Here is a 14573-nt window from a genome sequence, read left to right on the forward strand (position 1 = left end):
ACTGATAAATCCTATTTTTACAATCATAACAACGATTATGAATATAAATATAAGCTACACTTAAAGCATAGTAAGTATAGCCTAACTTACAGAGAGATTCTAGTGAAATCGGAAGATTGCACTGGCAAAACTCCGACTCGAGAGCTTCTATTTCTCCGGCCCTCTGATGTTGCAGGGCCTCACTAAAGTAGTCGGAAACTAGGGAGTAAAGGGACTAAGAGTACGAGAGAGTTCCAGAGGAATTGGATGGAGATTGTGTGAGGAAAAGAATGAAAATCGACTTCTATATATAGTTGGGAAAAAAGGCGCGTGTCGCGCACTTGGTCGGGTAGGATGACGTGGCTCTGGCAGTTGTGTGACACGTGGTAGCTTCTAGGTGGTGTGTCAGTGTGCATCGTGCGGTTGGTCTATGCGCGCCAGTTCGCGTGTAATCTAACAGACTCTTCGAAAAATCATATCTTCTCCATATAAGCTCCGTATTCGATGTTCTTTATATCCACGTGTAGCTATCGACAAGATCTACAATTTTCATTTAGACTCTGTCGGCTGATTCTAAATTTATTTTTAAAGCTATATTTTTAACAGACTTAGACTGTTAAAGCCCGTATAAAAATCATAACTCTCTCATATGAATTCCGTTATCGACTGTCTTTATATCGACGGAATCATATAGACGAGATCTTCAACCTTCGTTTAGATTGTTTTTCCTAAAAATCAACCGATTTCTATTTCGGTTTATGTGTTGTACACCGTTGCACTGAAACTTCTGAAAATCATAATTTTCTCATACGAAGTTAAATTTAGGTGTTTTTAATATGTACACTCTCGCTTTTACGACTACTATGACTTTTGTCATGACTATTTATCCTAAATAGTCCTCTATCAAAAAGTCTATAATGTAACTGGTGTTTAAACTGCTAGGCGAAACGAGGTGTTACAATTCGGAAATTAAAAGCAATTTATCTAATTTTTTCTTCTTATTCATTTTTTTAATAGAACATAAAAATTATCCCAAATTAAAAGCAATTTATCTAATTTTTTCTTCATTTTACTTGTTAGACAATATATGACAAAATATAATTAAATCAACTTAATTTTTTGGAAATCAATTTATAATTATTTTCTCTTTTATGTTGTCAATACTCAATACATGTATTTTGTAAAACGGAGTTTTTATAAAATATTAAAATATTTTAGATAAAATAACAATATAGTAAGAACTTAAATGCTTCTATGATACTTGACTAGTCGACTACATACTCCATGTTAAACAATATTGTATCGCATAATGCCCACTTCATTACAAAAAAAAAATTGAATAAAATAAATCACTAATTCACTATATAAAAACACATTTAACTCAATAAATAAATAAATGATCTGCATAAATATTATTCACAAACTATGCTTTATACAAAAAAAAAAAGAAAAAAAAAGTAATATTTAGTTCGATGTGAACTAGACAACACCAGCAACCTATCAAATCCCAGAAAAAATATTGTTTTTTTGCAATTATAATTGTAACATCAAAGCTTTCTAGAAAAATCCTTTTTTGTTTGAATAGCTAACTTCTTTTTTTGTACCTATTCTACCCCTCGGTTTATCATGTCCATGTATCGCTGTAGCGATTCTTGCCTCTGTAACCTCATATCATCGTTAAATTTCTTTATGAACGCTTCAACTCGCCGATTCAACTCATCTTGACTCAACGATCCTTCTTTTCTCAACCTCCCGCCACCCGACAGCAATGAGTTTTTCAACGACGGAATACGGTGGCTCTGGTTGTCGTAATCCGTACTGTCATTGAATGTTTCTGATTTGTTCATCAAATTATTTTCCGCCGCCGCCGATGACGGCCCTTGTTCTCCGGGGAGCGCATCCATAGGTGGCACGTGGTGATGGTGGTTCTCGAAGGTATCGGATTTCCGGAGGTGTCTATTCAGCGGCATGTGACGGCCATCGGTTATCGTCTTCCATGTGCTCTCCAATGTATCATGCTTCCTCGCTTTCGATACTCTTAGCGATTTAACACCTGTATAATAAGACGCTGATACTTATTGTTCTAATGGCATAAGATGATTTTAATAAATAATAATTTTCCGGCACCGGTGAAATTAAAGTAAATTTAGCAGGAACTATTCGATTACGATCACATACCGGTTAACCTGTATAATGAATTATTATTGAAGAATTTTACCTTCGGGATTGATTTTCGCCGTTCTCCGTTGATGAGCAAATCTGGAACTTAAGAGCGGCCTTTCTCTCACCGGCGGAATGAAGTCTGATTGAATTTTCTCCGCCGGTGGGGGCGAGTTTATCATCAACTGCGGTGAATTCCACGATGATTTCGGAATTTCAATTTTCTCTTCAACTTCGGCTGTAACAACATCTGAATCATTCACCAGTACTGTCTCAATCTCTATAATCGGAGGTTCAATCTCATTCTCATATACCACAGAGACTTCCTTCGTCTCCCAATTTTCATCCTCGAACCCGAAAACCACCGGCGGATGCTCCAAAATATCAAATCTCGTCTGAACCGTCAACGATTGAATTTCGGACGGTAGATCTGGCGGCGGAAGAGAGTTCGTTTCATTAACTAACGGGTGAGTTTGAAGCTCGGAGTGGTAGTGATTGTAGTGGTGGTGGAAGCGTGAAGAGGCAGCGATGATTATGATAATGCCATTGATGACAACGTATAGATACGGCGGCCTGAGCCAGGAAAGTACAACAGACCAAATAACAGGTATGTCATACACGGCGAAGTTTAACATCAACGGAATGCATAATTTCATCACCATAGCTACCGATAAAACGCCGGCGGAGGTTAATAGAATCCTTAGAGAGAGTGATGATGTTGAAGAACCCATTTTCAACTTTACCTTTTGAATCAAAAGCTCTGTGAGTCTGTATTGTGAGAAGGAGATTATATAAGAAATCATATGGAAGGCGATCCGAGGTATAAAAATGAGAGAATATTACATCTTGGTACTTTAAGTTTGATGGAAGTATCAATATCTATCCTTAAACGAAATTATGCATTTCACTCAATTATTCTATTTCCAATTTTCCATTCCAAAACAAGACTTATGTAGCTTCCCATCAAACTTTGCATTCTTTTGTAGAGTATGAAAACCCAAATATATAAACTAGATTCGAATAAGAGCATTCGAATTCACATGTAACATTTGTTATTTTTCATTAAAATTAGGACAATAAAAAAAGACAAAATTGCAAAAATGGTCCCCATGGTTTCTTATTTTATGTGGTTATGGTCCAAACGTTTGAAAAGTTGCAGATTTGGTCCTTTTCAACAAGTTTTATTGTGGTTTTGGTCCCTCATCCGTTAAGTTTAACTGATTGGCTGTTAACTTTTTTAAAATGTCAATTTTACCCTCAGGGACCATTTTCGCAGTTTTGGCTTTTACCATACCATAAGGACCATTTTTGCATACATTCTTTTTTATTTTATTGAAGTATTATATATTAATAAATATTATTTTTATTATATAATATTATATATTAATAAATATTGTTTTATTGGATTATTAATTTATTATAGTTGATTTTTTTTTAATTTTTTTTGTTAGAGTAATTCTTTTTATTGAGTTATTATATATCAATACATATAGTTTTTAATATATAATATTTATATCATAATAAATATATTATTAGATTATTAATTTCTTTTAGTTAATATTTTTAATTCTTTTTATTTTAAATTATTTTTATTGGATTATTTAATTTATTATTTTCTTCATATACTAAATATTGTTTTATTGGATTATTAATTTATTTTAGTTAATTCTTTTTTTTTAAAAAAACAATTGTCGAATTAATTATTTTTTGTTGAATTATTATATATCAATAAATATAGTTTTTAATATATAATATTTATATCATAATAAATATTATATTATTGGATTATTATTATCTTTTAGTTAATTTTTGTAATTTCGTTTTTTAAACTATTTTTTATTGGATTTTTTACTTTTAATTTATTATTTTCTTCATATACTAAATATTATTTTATTGGATTATTAATTTATTTTTAATTATAATAATAGTTCTTGTTAATTTTATTGGTTCCACCATAAAGTCATGGGATACGCAAAATCGTCGTCTCTCATCATCGAAATCGTTAGGATCGCTGCCAAACACTTTCATTTAATCTAGCTTATAATGAGAAACCATAGGGAAAATATCACCACCATCACTCGGTCACCACCACCACTTATAAATGTTATAGGGGTTTGTTGCGCATTATGTGGGATATGAAGGATTCCAGTGGATTATGAAGAGGTTGTCGCATGTGGCTACCATAAACGCTAGGTGGAATAGGGTAGAGTATCTATTGAACCTCCAATGAAGGTGTTTGGAGGTGATCCTGCCAATTTTTGACGATGATAAGCGACACTTTTACGTATTTCGACGACTTTGTGGTGAAACTAATAAAATTAAAAACAATTAATATTATACATTAAAAATAAAATAATAATCCAATAAGATAATATTTATTGTATTAAAAAAATAATAAATTAAAAGTAATATTTCAACAAATTAATAATTCAAAAAAACAAATTATAAAAGTTAATAATCCAATAATGTATTATTTATTATGATGTAAATATTATATATTAAAAATAATATTTGTTGATATATAATAATCTAATAAAAAAAATTGCTCCAACAAAAAAGAAATTATAAAAAGAATCAACTAAAAGAAATTAATAATCCAATAAAATAATGTTTTGTAATATATAATAATCGCATAATATAATATTTATTATGATATAAATATTATATATTAAAAACTATATGTACTGATATATAATAACTCAATAAAAAAATTACTCCGACAAAAAAATTAAAAAATATATAAATAACTAAAATAAATTAATAATACAATAAAACAACATTTAGTATATGAAGAAAATAATAAATTAAAAGTAATAATACAATAAAAAATAATTAAAAATTACAAAAATTAACTAAAAATTTGATAATCCAATAATATAATATTTATTATGATATAAATATTATATATTAAAAACTATATGTATTGATATATAATAATTCAATAAAAAAGAATTACTCCAACAATTTTTTTTAAAAAATCAACTTAAATAAATTAATAATCCAATAAAAAATATTTATTAATATATAATATTATATATTAAAAATAATATCTATTAATATATAATACTTCATTAAAATAAAAAAGAATGTATGCAAAAATGGTCCTTATAGTATAGTAAAAGTCAAAACTGCGAAAATGGTCCCTAGGGTTAAAATTGTCATTTTAGGGAAGTTAACGGATGAGGGACTAAAACCACAACAAAACTTGTTGAAAAGTACCAAATCTGCAACTTTTCAAGCGTTTGGACCGTAGCCACATAAAATGAGAAACCACAGGGACCATTTTTGCAGTTTTGTCATAAAAAAATGTTATGTCTAGGTTTTATATAGACATTTTAAATAAACAATCTAAGACACCAAAAGCTAAACATTTATAAGTTCTTATTAATAGTATGAAATCACAATAAGTTAATAAGTGTCTCAAATAAGTAATCTCAAACACTCAACAGAAACAAGAAATTTAAACATGTCTTTTAATAATTAAAATCTAACTTACGAATAACATAAATCAGGGTTTTAAATTAAATAGGAGACTACTAAGCTTGTTTATTGCTTTGAATTTTGGTTATTATTCACATTTGATTCCAACATGAACATTATAAATTAGGCACTACTAGTGAACTCTGTTTTTGGGACAAGTGGAGTAAATGGTCATGGTAAGGGACTAAGGGGTGTTCTAGCTTATACACAAAATTTGAGGGAACTTTTGCAATTAAAAAAAGGCAGATGGTAGAGATAATAAAGGATAGCCTATTTGATTCAAGGTATCGAATGACTTTGAAGAGGGTCAAGCGTGTTTGGCAATTGGCGTTCCTTTTTTTGTTTTTTTGTTTTTATGGTTGCAATTAAAGATTAAAGAGAATTATAATGATGAAATATACTTAAAGAAATTAAGAATAATGTATATGCAAATTAAAAAGCTTAGGACCACTTCTGACCCAAATTGGCTTAAGAAAAGATATAGGGATATTAGTGAAAATGACCACTTCTTAAAACAATATAACAATCTGACTAATTTTCTTTTATACATCATAAAAGTGGTTACAAAGTCTGGAATTTGGTAACGTCGAATATATTTGAGTTGTGAAAAAAAAAATAGTAAAGTTATATGAATTTTAAAATTGTTTTCCACTGCAACAAAACTTATAAAAATAATAAACAAATAATTAATTAATTATATCAAGATTGTTATACAATTTCCTCTTTTTTTTTTTTTTTGTGTGTGTGTGTGTGGAGGAGGAACCAACACAAATCAAAATTAATGTAGACGATGAAAAATGACTTTTCTATAGGTTTTTTGTTCTTATCTGATTAATAGAGAGTGGTGTAGAAGATGAAGTGAGGGATGGAGAGTGATAGATGATGGAGAGAAAGAATGCGAAATTCATCTAAATGATCTTAAAACGAACTTAAGTAATCAATTTTATTACAACTTATTAATGTTTAAGTTTTAACCATACATATCTCTACACTACCAAATTTGTCACCAATCAATTATATTTTTTATTCCAACTTACAGTTTGTAAAGTTGTATTAATCTTCTTTTTTATAAGGACAACATAATAGTGTTATTAATTAGTTCTTTCATCAACACCGAATTTGCATAAAACAAAATACATTGGTACTTTTTTAAAAGGCATGATTTTTGTGAATGAGATCCTCTAAAGTTATCTACTTCACCGACCCTACCATTATTAGAGATAAATTTGGATGCATTAGTGTTATAAAAAAAACTATAGTAACAAATTTTGTGCGATGGTGATGCCACCGACCTTAAAATTAATTTTTGGATGAAATGATATCAGAATCTCACAATAAGCCAAAAAATAGCAAATTTGCCCATATCCCATTTATGTATCAACTCCAATCATGTCATCTAGAAATGACAAAATGAAATAATTGATAATATAGATGGGTGTGTATAAAAGCCAAGGGTAGAAAATGTAAACTAAATACGAAAAAATAATTTGTCTTTTATTTCATGTATACGTTGATCAGAGAATATATTCCATGTAATATTGCAAATTTGGTTTAAAAACACATACATATCTACAAGTATATTTAAAGTATATTTGACAAAATCGGTTTTCTAGTTGAGCGGTTTGGTGATTGATTTTTGGTTTAATCGGTTCGACTATCGGTCGATCTAGTTTTTAGAATTTTTATGTTTTTTTAATATTTATGTTATAAAGAAAAACTTATCAAAGATCATATATAAATGAATTATTTTTCATTATAAAGGTCTATAAAGTTAGCCAATATGAAAATCCAAAATCAAGTCAAATGTTATGTGATTATCTTATATTCAAAGGGTTTTTTAATTCATTTTCTGAATTCAAAGAATAGATTTCAAAATGGTTATCAAACAAAAGATGTATAGTGCAGGTAGAGATGCAAACGGGGACGGATATTGTCGGATACTACAATACCCATCCCCGCACCCGAACTCCGACCCCAACACCCGCCCCCGCCCCCGACCCGCCAAATCCCCGACGGATTCGGGTAAAAAAAACCCGTCGGATACGGGGAACCCGATGGATATCCGTTAAGTAAAAAAGATCCAATAATTTTTTTAATAAATCTGAGATATATATAAAAAAGACATAGTAATAATCATGATAACTAAAACATTCAACAATTCATACTTCATTCTCATACACAAAATAGTAAAAACAAAAAGAAAAAAGATAAGCACGACATCCTCATGTTTGTTAAATAACTAAAATAAAAACAACAATTTTTCATGAACTAAATATCAAAATCCACAAAGCTTGGACCGGCTTCGTCATATTTTATAACTTCAAACTTTGCAAGATGTTTTTTCTTATTGGAATGTGCACCTAGCAATAAAAATAAACAAATATAAATATCATTACAAAATATTTTATGTTATAGAAAATTTAAAATAAAATATACAAAGGTTAGAATATAGAAAATCATACCCAATTTCTCATCCCATAACCAATCTTGTACACAAATCAATGCTTCTAATGTATCCGGATGAAGTCTATTACGATGAGGAGTGACATGTCTTCCACCGGTACTAAAGGCTGATTCGGAAGCAACTGTAGAGACCGGTATAGCCAAAATATCTTTAACAACTCGTTGCAAAGTAGGATATTTAAGACCATTAGCCTTCCACCATGCTAAAATATCAAAATCTCCGGTCCTTGGCAAAACATTCTCCTCTAAATAATAATCTAACTCAGATTTGTAAGTATCAACAATTGATGTGGTACTCACGAATAAATCAAAACCAGCCAAAGGATCTCCATCATCGATATCCATGCCAAAATCATAATTATTGAAAGAAGGTTGGGTTTCTTTGGCATCATATGGCTTGTATTCTCTTACCAATTCGTATGTTACCTTCCTAATTCTCTCAACTTCTTGTGGGGAATCATTACCATAAATTTTGGGGAAATAATACTCAATCAACTTCATTTTGAATCGTGGGTCCAAAATAGTGGCTATTGCTAATACTCCATGTATGAGAGACCAATATTGGTCGAACTTCCCAATCATATTAGTAGTCATTGCCTTGATCTCCACATAAGGTGATATAAGACACTCTTGAAGCAACATTCGGATCTCACAAATCTTTGGAAAAAAAAAGATTAGCAGTTGGATATTTGACCCCTGAAAACATTTCAGTCACACTATAAAATAGTTTGAGCTTCTCACACATCACTTTTGCTAAATTCCAATCTTGATCACTAGGTGCTTGCTTGTAGCTTTTGTCTTTGTGTACAAGGTGGTTGAAGACTTCCTTATATGGAATTGCACTCATAAGCATTAGATAAGTGTAATTCCATCTAGTTTTACAATCTAAAACTAACTTTTTCTTACTTGAAAGAGACAATCCATCCTTCGCATCCTCAACATTTCATGTGTGCACAACATTTCATGTGAAGTAATTTCCCTTTTGTTGTTCCAGCAACATCAACACTTAGTTGTGGGGGCTGTCTATCTTGAGTGTCGCTGCAAAAAAAATGTTGGAAATCAGATTGATAGAACATAGATGCTGCAAAAAAAGATGCAGTTTGCTAGAAATTAGATTTACTGATAATACAAAAAACAATTACATATATGCAGTAAAAAAGATGTTGCAAAAACAATGCACTTTGCTAGAAATCAGTTCCACTTTATGCAGTTAAATTGCAACAATCAGATTTATGTTTTGCTAGAAATCATATTATAGTTACAAGAAAACAAGATTCCTAAAGTTACAAAAAAAAACGTGGTAGTTCACTGAGATTACAACCAAAACAGATAAAAAATGTTGACTTATTAAGTTTCTACATTCTACTTTCCAGACAAACATTTAACAAATAAGTTACAGGAAAAAAAGATTCAATGGCTGCAATCAAGTTCAAGGCATGATATTGATTATAACAAAATAAAGTGTAAGAAATTGAGTGACTAAGTTATCGATTATAACCAACATCACTCAAAATAGATACAAATCCATCAGTTTAATAGGTTACAACCAAAATCGAGTGTAATAAAATACAATCAAAAGCATTTAACAAATAAGTTACAGGAGAAAAGATTCAATGGTTGTAATCAAGTTCAAGGCATGAAATCGATTATAACAAAATCGAGTGTAAGAAATCTAGTGATTAAGAAATCGATTATAACCAACATCACTCAAAATAGATACAACCAAAAATCATTCAATCAAGAAATCGATTATACCAGAATCGATTATACAAATTCATCAGTTTAATCGATTATACAAATCCATCAGTTTAATCGGTTACAACAAAAATCGAGTGTAAGAAAATAAAATCGAAAACTTACCTGGGCTTAGGATTTTGGGATGAAGCTGGAACTTCTTGTAGGTTGTTCTTCTCTAATTCCATGAGCGCCGAATCGGTGATGAGAGCAGGGTAGCTTGAAGGTGAAAGATTGATGTCGTAATTTTGTGAAGAACTGAGAATCAAAGACGAAGGGTGGCTGCATCTTTTATAATGAAATCTTGAAATCTTGATTCTATGAAAAAAGATTAGAGAGAGAGTGAGATCAGTTAATGGCTTGAAGAAACGAGGAGTCAATTCCCAAGCGTCGTCTTGATACTGTGATTCACGAATCTATTTTCCATAAACAATAATTCTAATTAATAATTATATATATATATATATATATATATATATATATATATATATATATATATATATATATATATATATAATATCGGGTTTTAAACGGGTCGAATAGTGTCATATCCGTCTCCGACCCGTCCCCGCTTCGGGTATAAGAATCTGCACCCGTGCCCGCCCCGTTACCCGCTAAACCGGGTAAAACCCGACCCTAACGGGTCGGGTACCCGCGGGTACCCGAATCGATGGGTAAAATTTGCATCTCTAAGTGCAGGCCTAGCCGTGATGGTGGCCAACCCGGACGGTCGCCCATGACCATGTGTCTCTAAGAGATCCAACATTTATAGAGTATATGGTATAATTATATAGAGAAAAAACTAATTTATCTAAAAATGTTAGTAGAAGTATTTTTCTTTAAATTAGTTGTTTTTATAATATTTTAACCATATTTGAGTTTTTTAATAGACAAAATTGCAAAAATGGTCCCTGTGGTTTGTCAATTTCTGTGGGTAAGGTCCAAAAAAAAGTTTATTAGCAAAAAATGTCCCTATTTGATGGTTTTGTTGCGGTTTTGGTCCCAACCTCGTTAAGTTTAACAACGTGACTGTTAAATTTTGGCAAATGACAGATTTACACCTAGGACCATTTCTGCAATTTTATCTTTTTACCAAACTACAAGGACCAATTACGCAATTTTTCTTTTTCATTTTACTGAATTATTATATATTAATTATTTTAATTACTTTTTTCTTTTTAACTTTTTCCTTATTGTATTATTTTTTATTGGATTATTATATATTAATAAATATTATTTTTAATATATTATATTAATATATTAATAAATATTATTTTTTATTATTAATTATTTTAATTATTTTTTTTAATTTCTTCTTTATTGCATTAATTATTTTTTATTGGATTATTATAAATAAATATTATTTTTAACATATAATATTTATCTATTAGTAAGTGTTACTTTTTTTGATTAATAAATTCATTTAATTATTTTTTTTAATTTTCTTATTTCGTTAATTCTTTTGATTGGATTATTATATATTAATAAATATTATTTTTAATATATTATATTTATATATTAATAAATATTACTTTTATATTATTTTTTTTATTTTTTTTTAATTTCTTCTTTATTGTATTAATTCTTTTTTATTGGATTATTATATATTAACAAATATTATTTTTAGCATATAATATTTATCTATTAGTAAGTGTTACTTTATTGGATTATTATTTTCATTTAATTATTTTTTATAATTTTTTATTGCATTAGTTCTTTTTATTGGATTATTAATTTAAATTTATTATTTTTATTTATAATAAATAATATTTATTTAATTTATTTAATTTATTTTAATTTCTTTCTTTATTGTTTTAAATAAAAATACCAAACTCTTCGGGTCAGCTCCTCCATTCGTTGTATTTTACCACCTTGCATCGTCGTATCATCTCACTGGAAATCATCGATCATCGACTACAGTCGGCCATTCTCGACGAAAACTATACGAGTTGACTACCCACACAATGTGAAATAAACCCCCAAAAACATACTTCCTCCAGCCGACCATTCATTACAGATACCACCATCGATGACGACAACGTTAGATCGAGGATTTTCAAACCACCATAGCCACTACAGGTGGTGACAAAGTAGTAGAACTCGTTATTCGATACTCGTTCGGCCGACCGTCGAGTAGCGAATACTCAGATTGGTAATTCATGTAGAAATATTTTTAGGAAAATTATATATGTCAAAATAATAAGTTAAAATCATAAGTTTATTGAAATATATGACAAATTTAGATATATGTGAATACACAAAAACTAAAATACACACGATGATCACTTCGTGAATAATTACTGAACTTATATATTTATATATATAGTAACAGGGTTGGAGACGGCCCGATAGTGGTTTGTTGTGACAGAGTGATGGTGGTGGTGTTGTCCAAAATATGTTATCTTCCAAATATTTAAAATAAATTAGAGAATGTGGGGTGGGTGAGATTTTTTGTTATTTTTATTTGAAACAATAAAGAAAGAAATTAAAAAAAAATAAACTATTAAAAAATATTATTTATTATAAATAAAAAATAATAAATTTAAATTAATAATCCTATAAAAAGAACTAATGCAATAAAAAAATTAGAAAAAAATAATTAAATAAAATTAATAATCCAATAAAATAACACTTACTAATAGATAAATATTATATGCTAAAAATAATAATTGTTAATATATAATAATCCAATAAAAAATAATTAATACAATAAAGAAGAAATTAAAAAAATAATAATAATAAAGTAATATTTATTAATATATATAAATATAATATATTAAAAATAATATTTATTAATATATAATAATCCAATCAAAAGAATTAACGAAATAAGAAAATTAAAAAAAATAATTAAATGAATTTAACAATCCAAAAAAGTCTAAATAGACTTTTTTTTAGACTTTACCCACAGAAATTGACAAACCATGGGGATCATTTTTGCAATTTTGTCTTTTTAATATTATAGTGAATTTTATAAGGCTATGTCTATTTTAAATTTAATTTTTATTATATTTATGATTTTGGAGACTTATTTTTTCTTTTCTCTATGGGTCTACTGTATCTTTGGACTGGTTCTGACACAATGATAAAAAAAGTCTAAATAGATGCGACTAAAGTTTGTTATTCAAAATCTCTCATTTCATGTATTTTTATTCGGTTTAACCGGTTTTTGTAAAAACCAGCCGATTCGTTTTGGTTAAAAAAAAATCATAAAACCGGTATTAGTTGAACCGTTCATTTATTGGTTCTTGGTCCAACCAGTTCGAATGGGTTTTTAAGCCATTGTTATTTTTGTAAAAATATTTTCAAATTTTAAAATATATAAAATTAAATAATTAAATTCTGAAAACTAAAAAACTAATAATTTTGGAAAATCTGAAATTGGTTTGAAAGGTTTAGAGTTTGGAAAGTTTAAACTTCAAACCATGATGGGGTTGTATGCCAAACAAAGCTTGAATCTAAGTTCGAATTCAGTCAAACTTTTTGCGCCTTTAATCACATATAATTATTGCTTACTCTATTTTTTTTTATAAATCCAAGTGGCATGATATATGTAGTATAAAATAAAATCCTTAATATAAATATCTTTCAGGTGTCTCGTAATAGAATGTTGTAGAATCGCAAACATTTGACAAAAAAATGAAATATATAATCTTCCACGTCCCAAGCTTTTACTGTTATTTAAAATGTATATTTTTATATGATAGTTAATTTATCAATTATTTATGTAGTTACAATTTCTATGAGAAGGATGATCGCAATTTTTTAATATGTAAAAATAACTTAAAGTACCACATTTGGCCTAACTTGGATTAGACTATGTTTATTAAATAACCTAATTAATAAATTAATATGTACGTACGGTACACATAAATTATTGAAAATTAAGGTGATTTTAATATTATTTTCTTCTATAAGAAAAAGGAACCCTTTAAGTCATGGAATGGTTTCGAATGATATTCTAACACATCACTGGCTGACGCTTTTGACCTTAACCAATATTAAGAACTTTTATATCTATATTACAGTATATGAATATTGAATAGGTGTATGAAGAAATAATGTTTTTTGTATAATTGTGTGGGTATATTAATGTTTATACAAAGTTCCTTTTATTAACCGAATAAAATGTCTATCATGGAAATGATATCATATCAAAAATTTAAACAAAAAAACTAGGAGTGGCTAACTCTCGACCCAACCCGTAACCCGACACTGACCCAACCCGAAAATAGACGGGTTTGGGTTGAGATTTTTGACCCGCCAACCCATCAACCCGCCAACCCATCAACCCGCCAACCCACCAACCCGTTTATTTCATGGGTTGGGTTGGGTTATTTGTTTGGGTTCGCGGGTCAACCCGCCAACCCGTGTATATATATATATATATATATATATATATATATATATATATATATATATATATATATATATATATATATATATATATATATATATATATCATTTAAAAAAATGATATATTTAATTATTAATGAAATTTGATTTTCATCCGTAATTCGTAATATTCTGTATCATTGTATTCCTTCCGTATTCGTATGTGACTAATCTGCATTTGCGGTTCATTAATCAGAAAAAGAAAAAATACATGTCGTTATTTTCACAAGTTACAAACGAAGAACACATCCACTTTCTATGAATGTTTTCAACTTTCATTTTTATTTGGATGTTAGTGATTTTATGAATTTATGTTGAAAACCTTTTTTTATGTTAATTACTTTAATCATTTTATGAATTTA

General features: G+C 28.8%; 2 protein-coding genes across 2 annotated transcripts; both read right to left on the reverse strand.

Moving 5' to 3' along the window:
- Positions 1 to 1484: 1484 nt before the first annotated feature.
- Positions 1485 to 2922, reverse strand: LOC145125021 (uncharacterized). The gene is made up of 2 exons (XM_079060511.1): positions 2198 to 2922; positions 1485 to 2032 (listed from the first exon to the last, which is right to left on the reverse strand). The coding sequence occupies exons 1-2, from the start codon at positions 2868 to 2870 to the stop codon at positions 1584 to 1586; spliced, it is 1122 nt and encodes a 373-aa protein (XP_078916637.1). The 5' UTR covers positions 2871 to 2922; the 3' UTR covers positions 1485 to 1583.
- Positions 2923 to 7887: 4965 nt separating this feature from the next.
- Positions 7888 to 8724, reverse strand: LOC145126550 (zinc finger BED domain-containing protein RICESLEEPER 2-like). The gene is made up of 2 exons (XM_079061895.1): positions 8082 to 8724; positions 7888 to 7979 (listed from the first exon to the last, which is right to left on the reverse strand). Exons 1-2 carry the CDS (start codon positions 8722 to 8724, stop codon positions 7888 to 7890), a joined length of 735 nt encoding a protein of 244 aa, XP_078918021.1.
- Positions 8725 to 14573: the final 5849 nt, after the last annotated feature.

Source organism: Lactuca virosa, chromosome 7 (assembly GCF_052849685.1).
Source record: "Lactuca virosa cultivar CGN04683 chromosome 7, Lactuca_virosa_CGN04683_v6, whole genome shotgun sequence".
In the NCBI taxonomy this organism is placed as follows: domain Eukaryota; kingdom Viridiplantae; phylum Streptophyta; class Magnoliopsida; order Asterales; family Asteraceae; genus Lactuca; species Lactuca virosa.

What these genes read in the sequence shown, in the direction of transcription:
- LOC145126550 (XM_079061895.1), bottom strand. Translation starts at nt 8,724, where the DNA reads ATGTTGCTTCAAGAGTGTCTTATATCACCTTATGTGGAGATCAAGGCA. An exon ending in GTTATGGGATGAGAAATTGG is followed by an intron (nt 7,980 to 8,081) that starts GTATGATTTTCT and finishes TTTTATTGCTAG; the next exon opens with GTGCACATTCCAATAAGAAA.
- LOC145125021 (XM_079060511.1), bottom strand. Translation starts at nt 2,870, where the DNA reads ATGGGTTCTTCAACATCATCACTCTCTCTAAGGATTCTATTAACCTCC. An exon ending in GGCGAAAATCAATCCCGAAG is followed by an intron (nt 2,033 to 2,197) that starts GTAAAATTCTTC and finishes CTTATTATACAG; the next exon opens with GTGTTAAATCGCTAAGAGTA.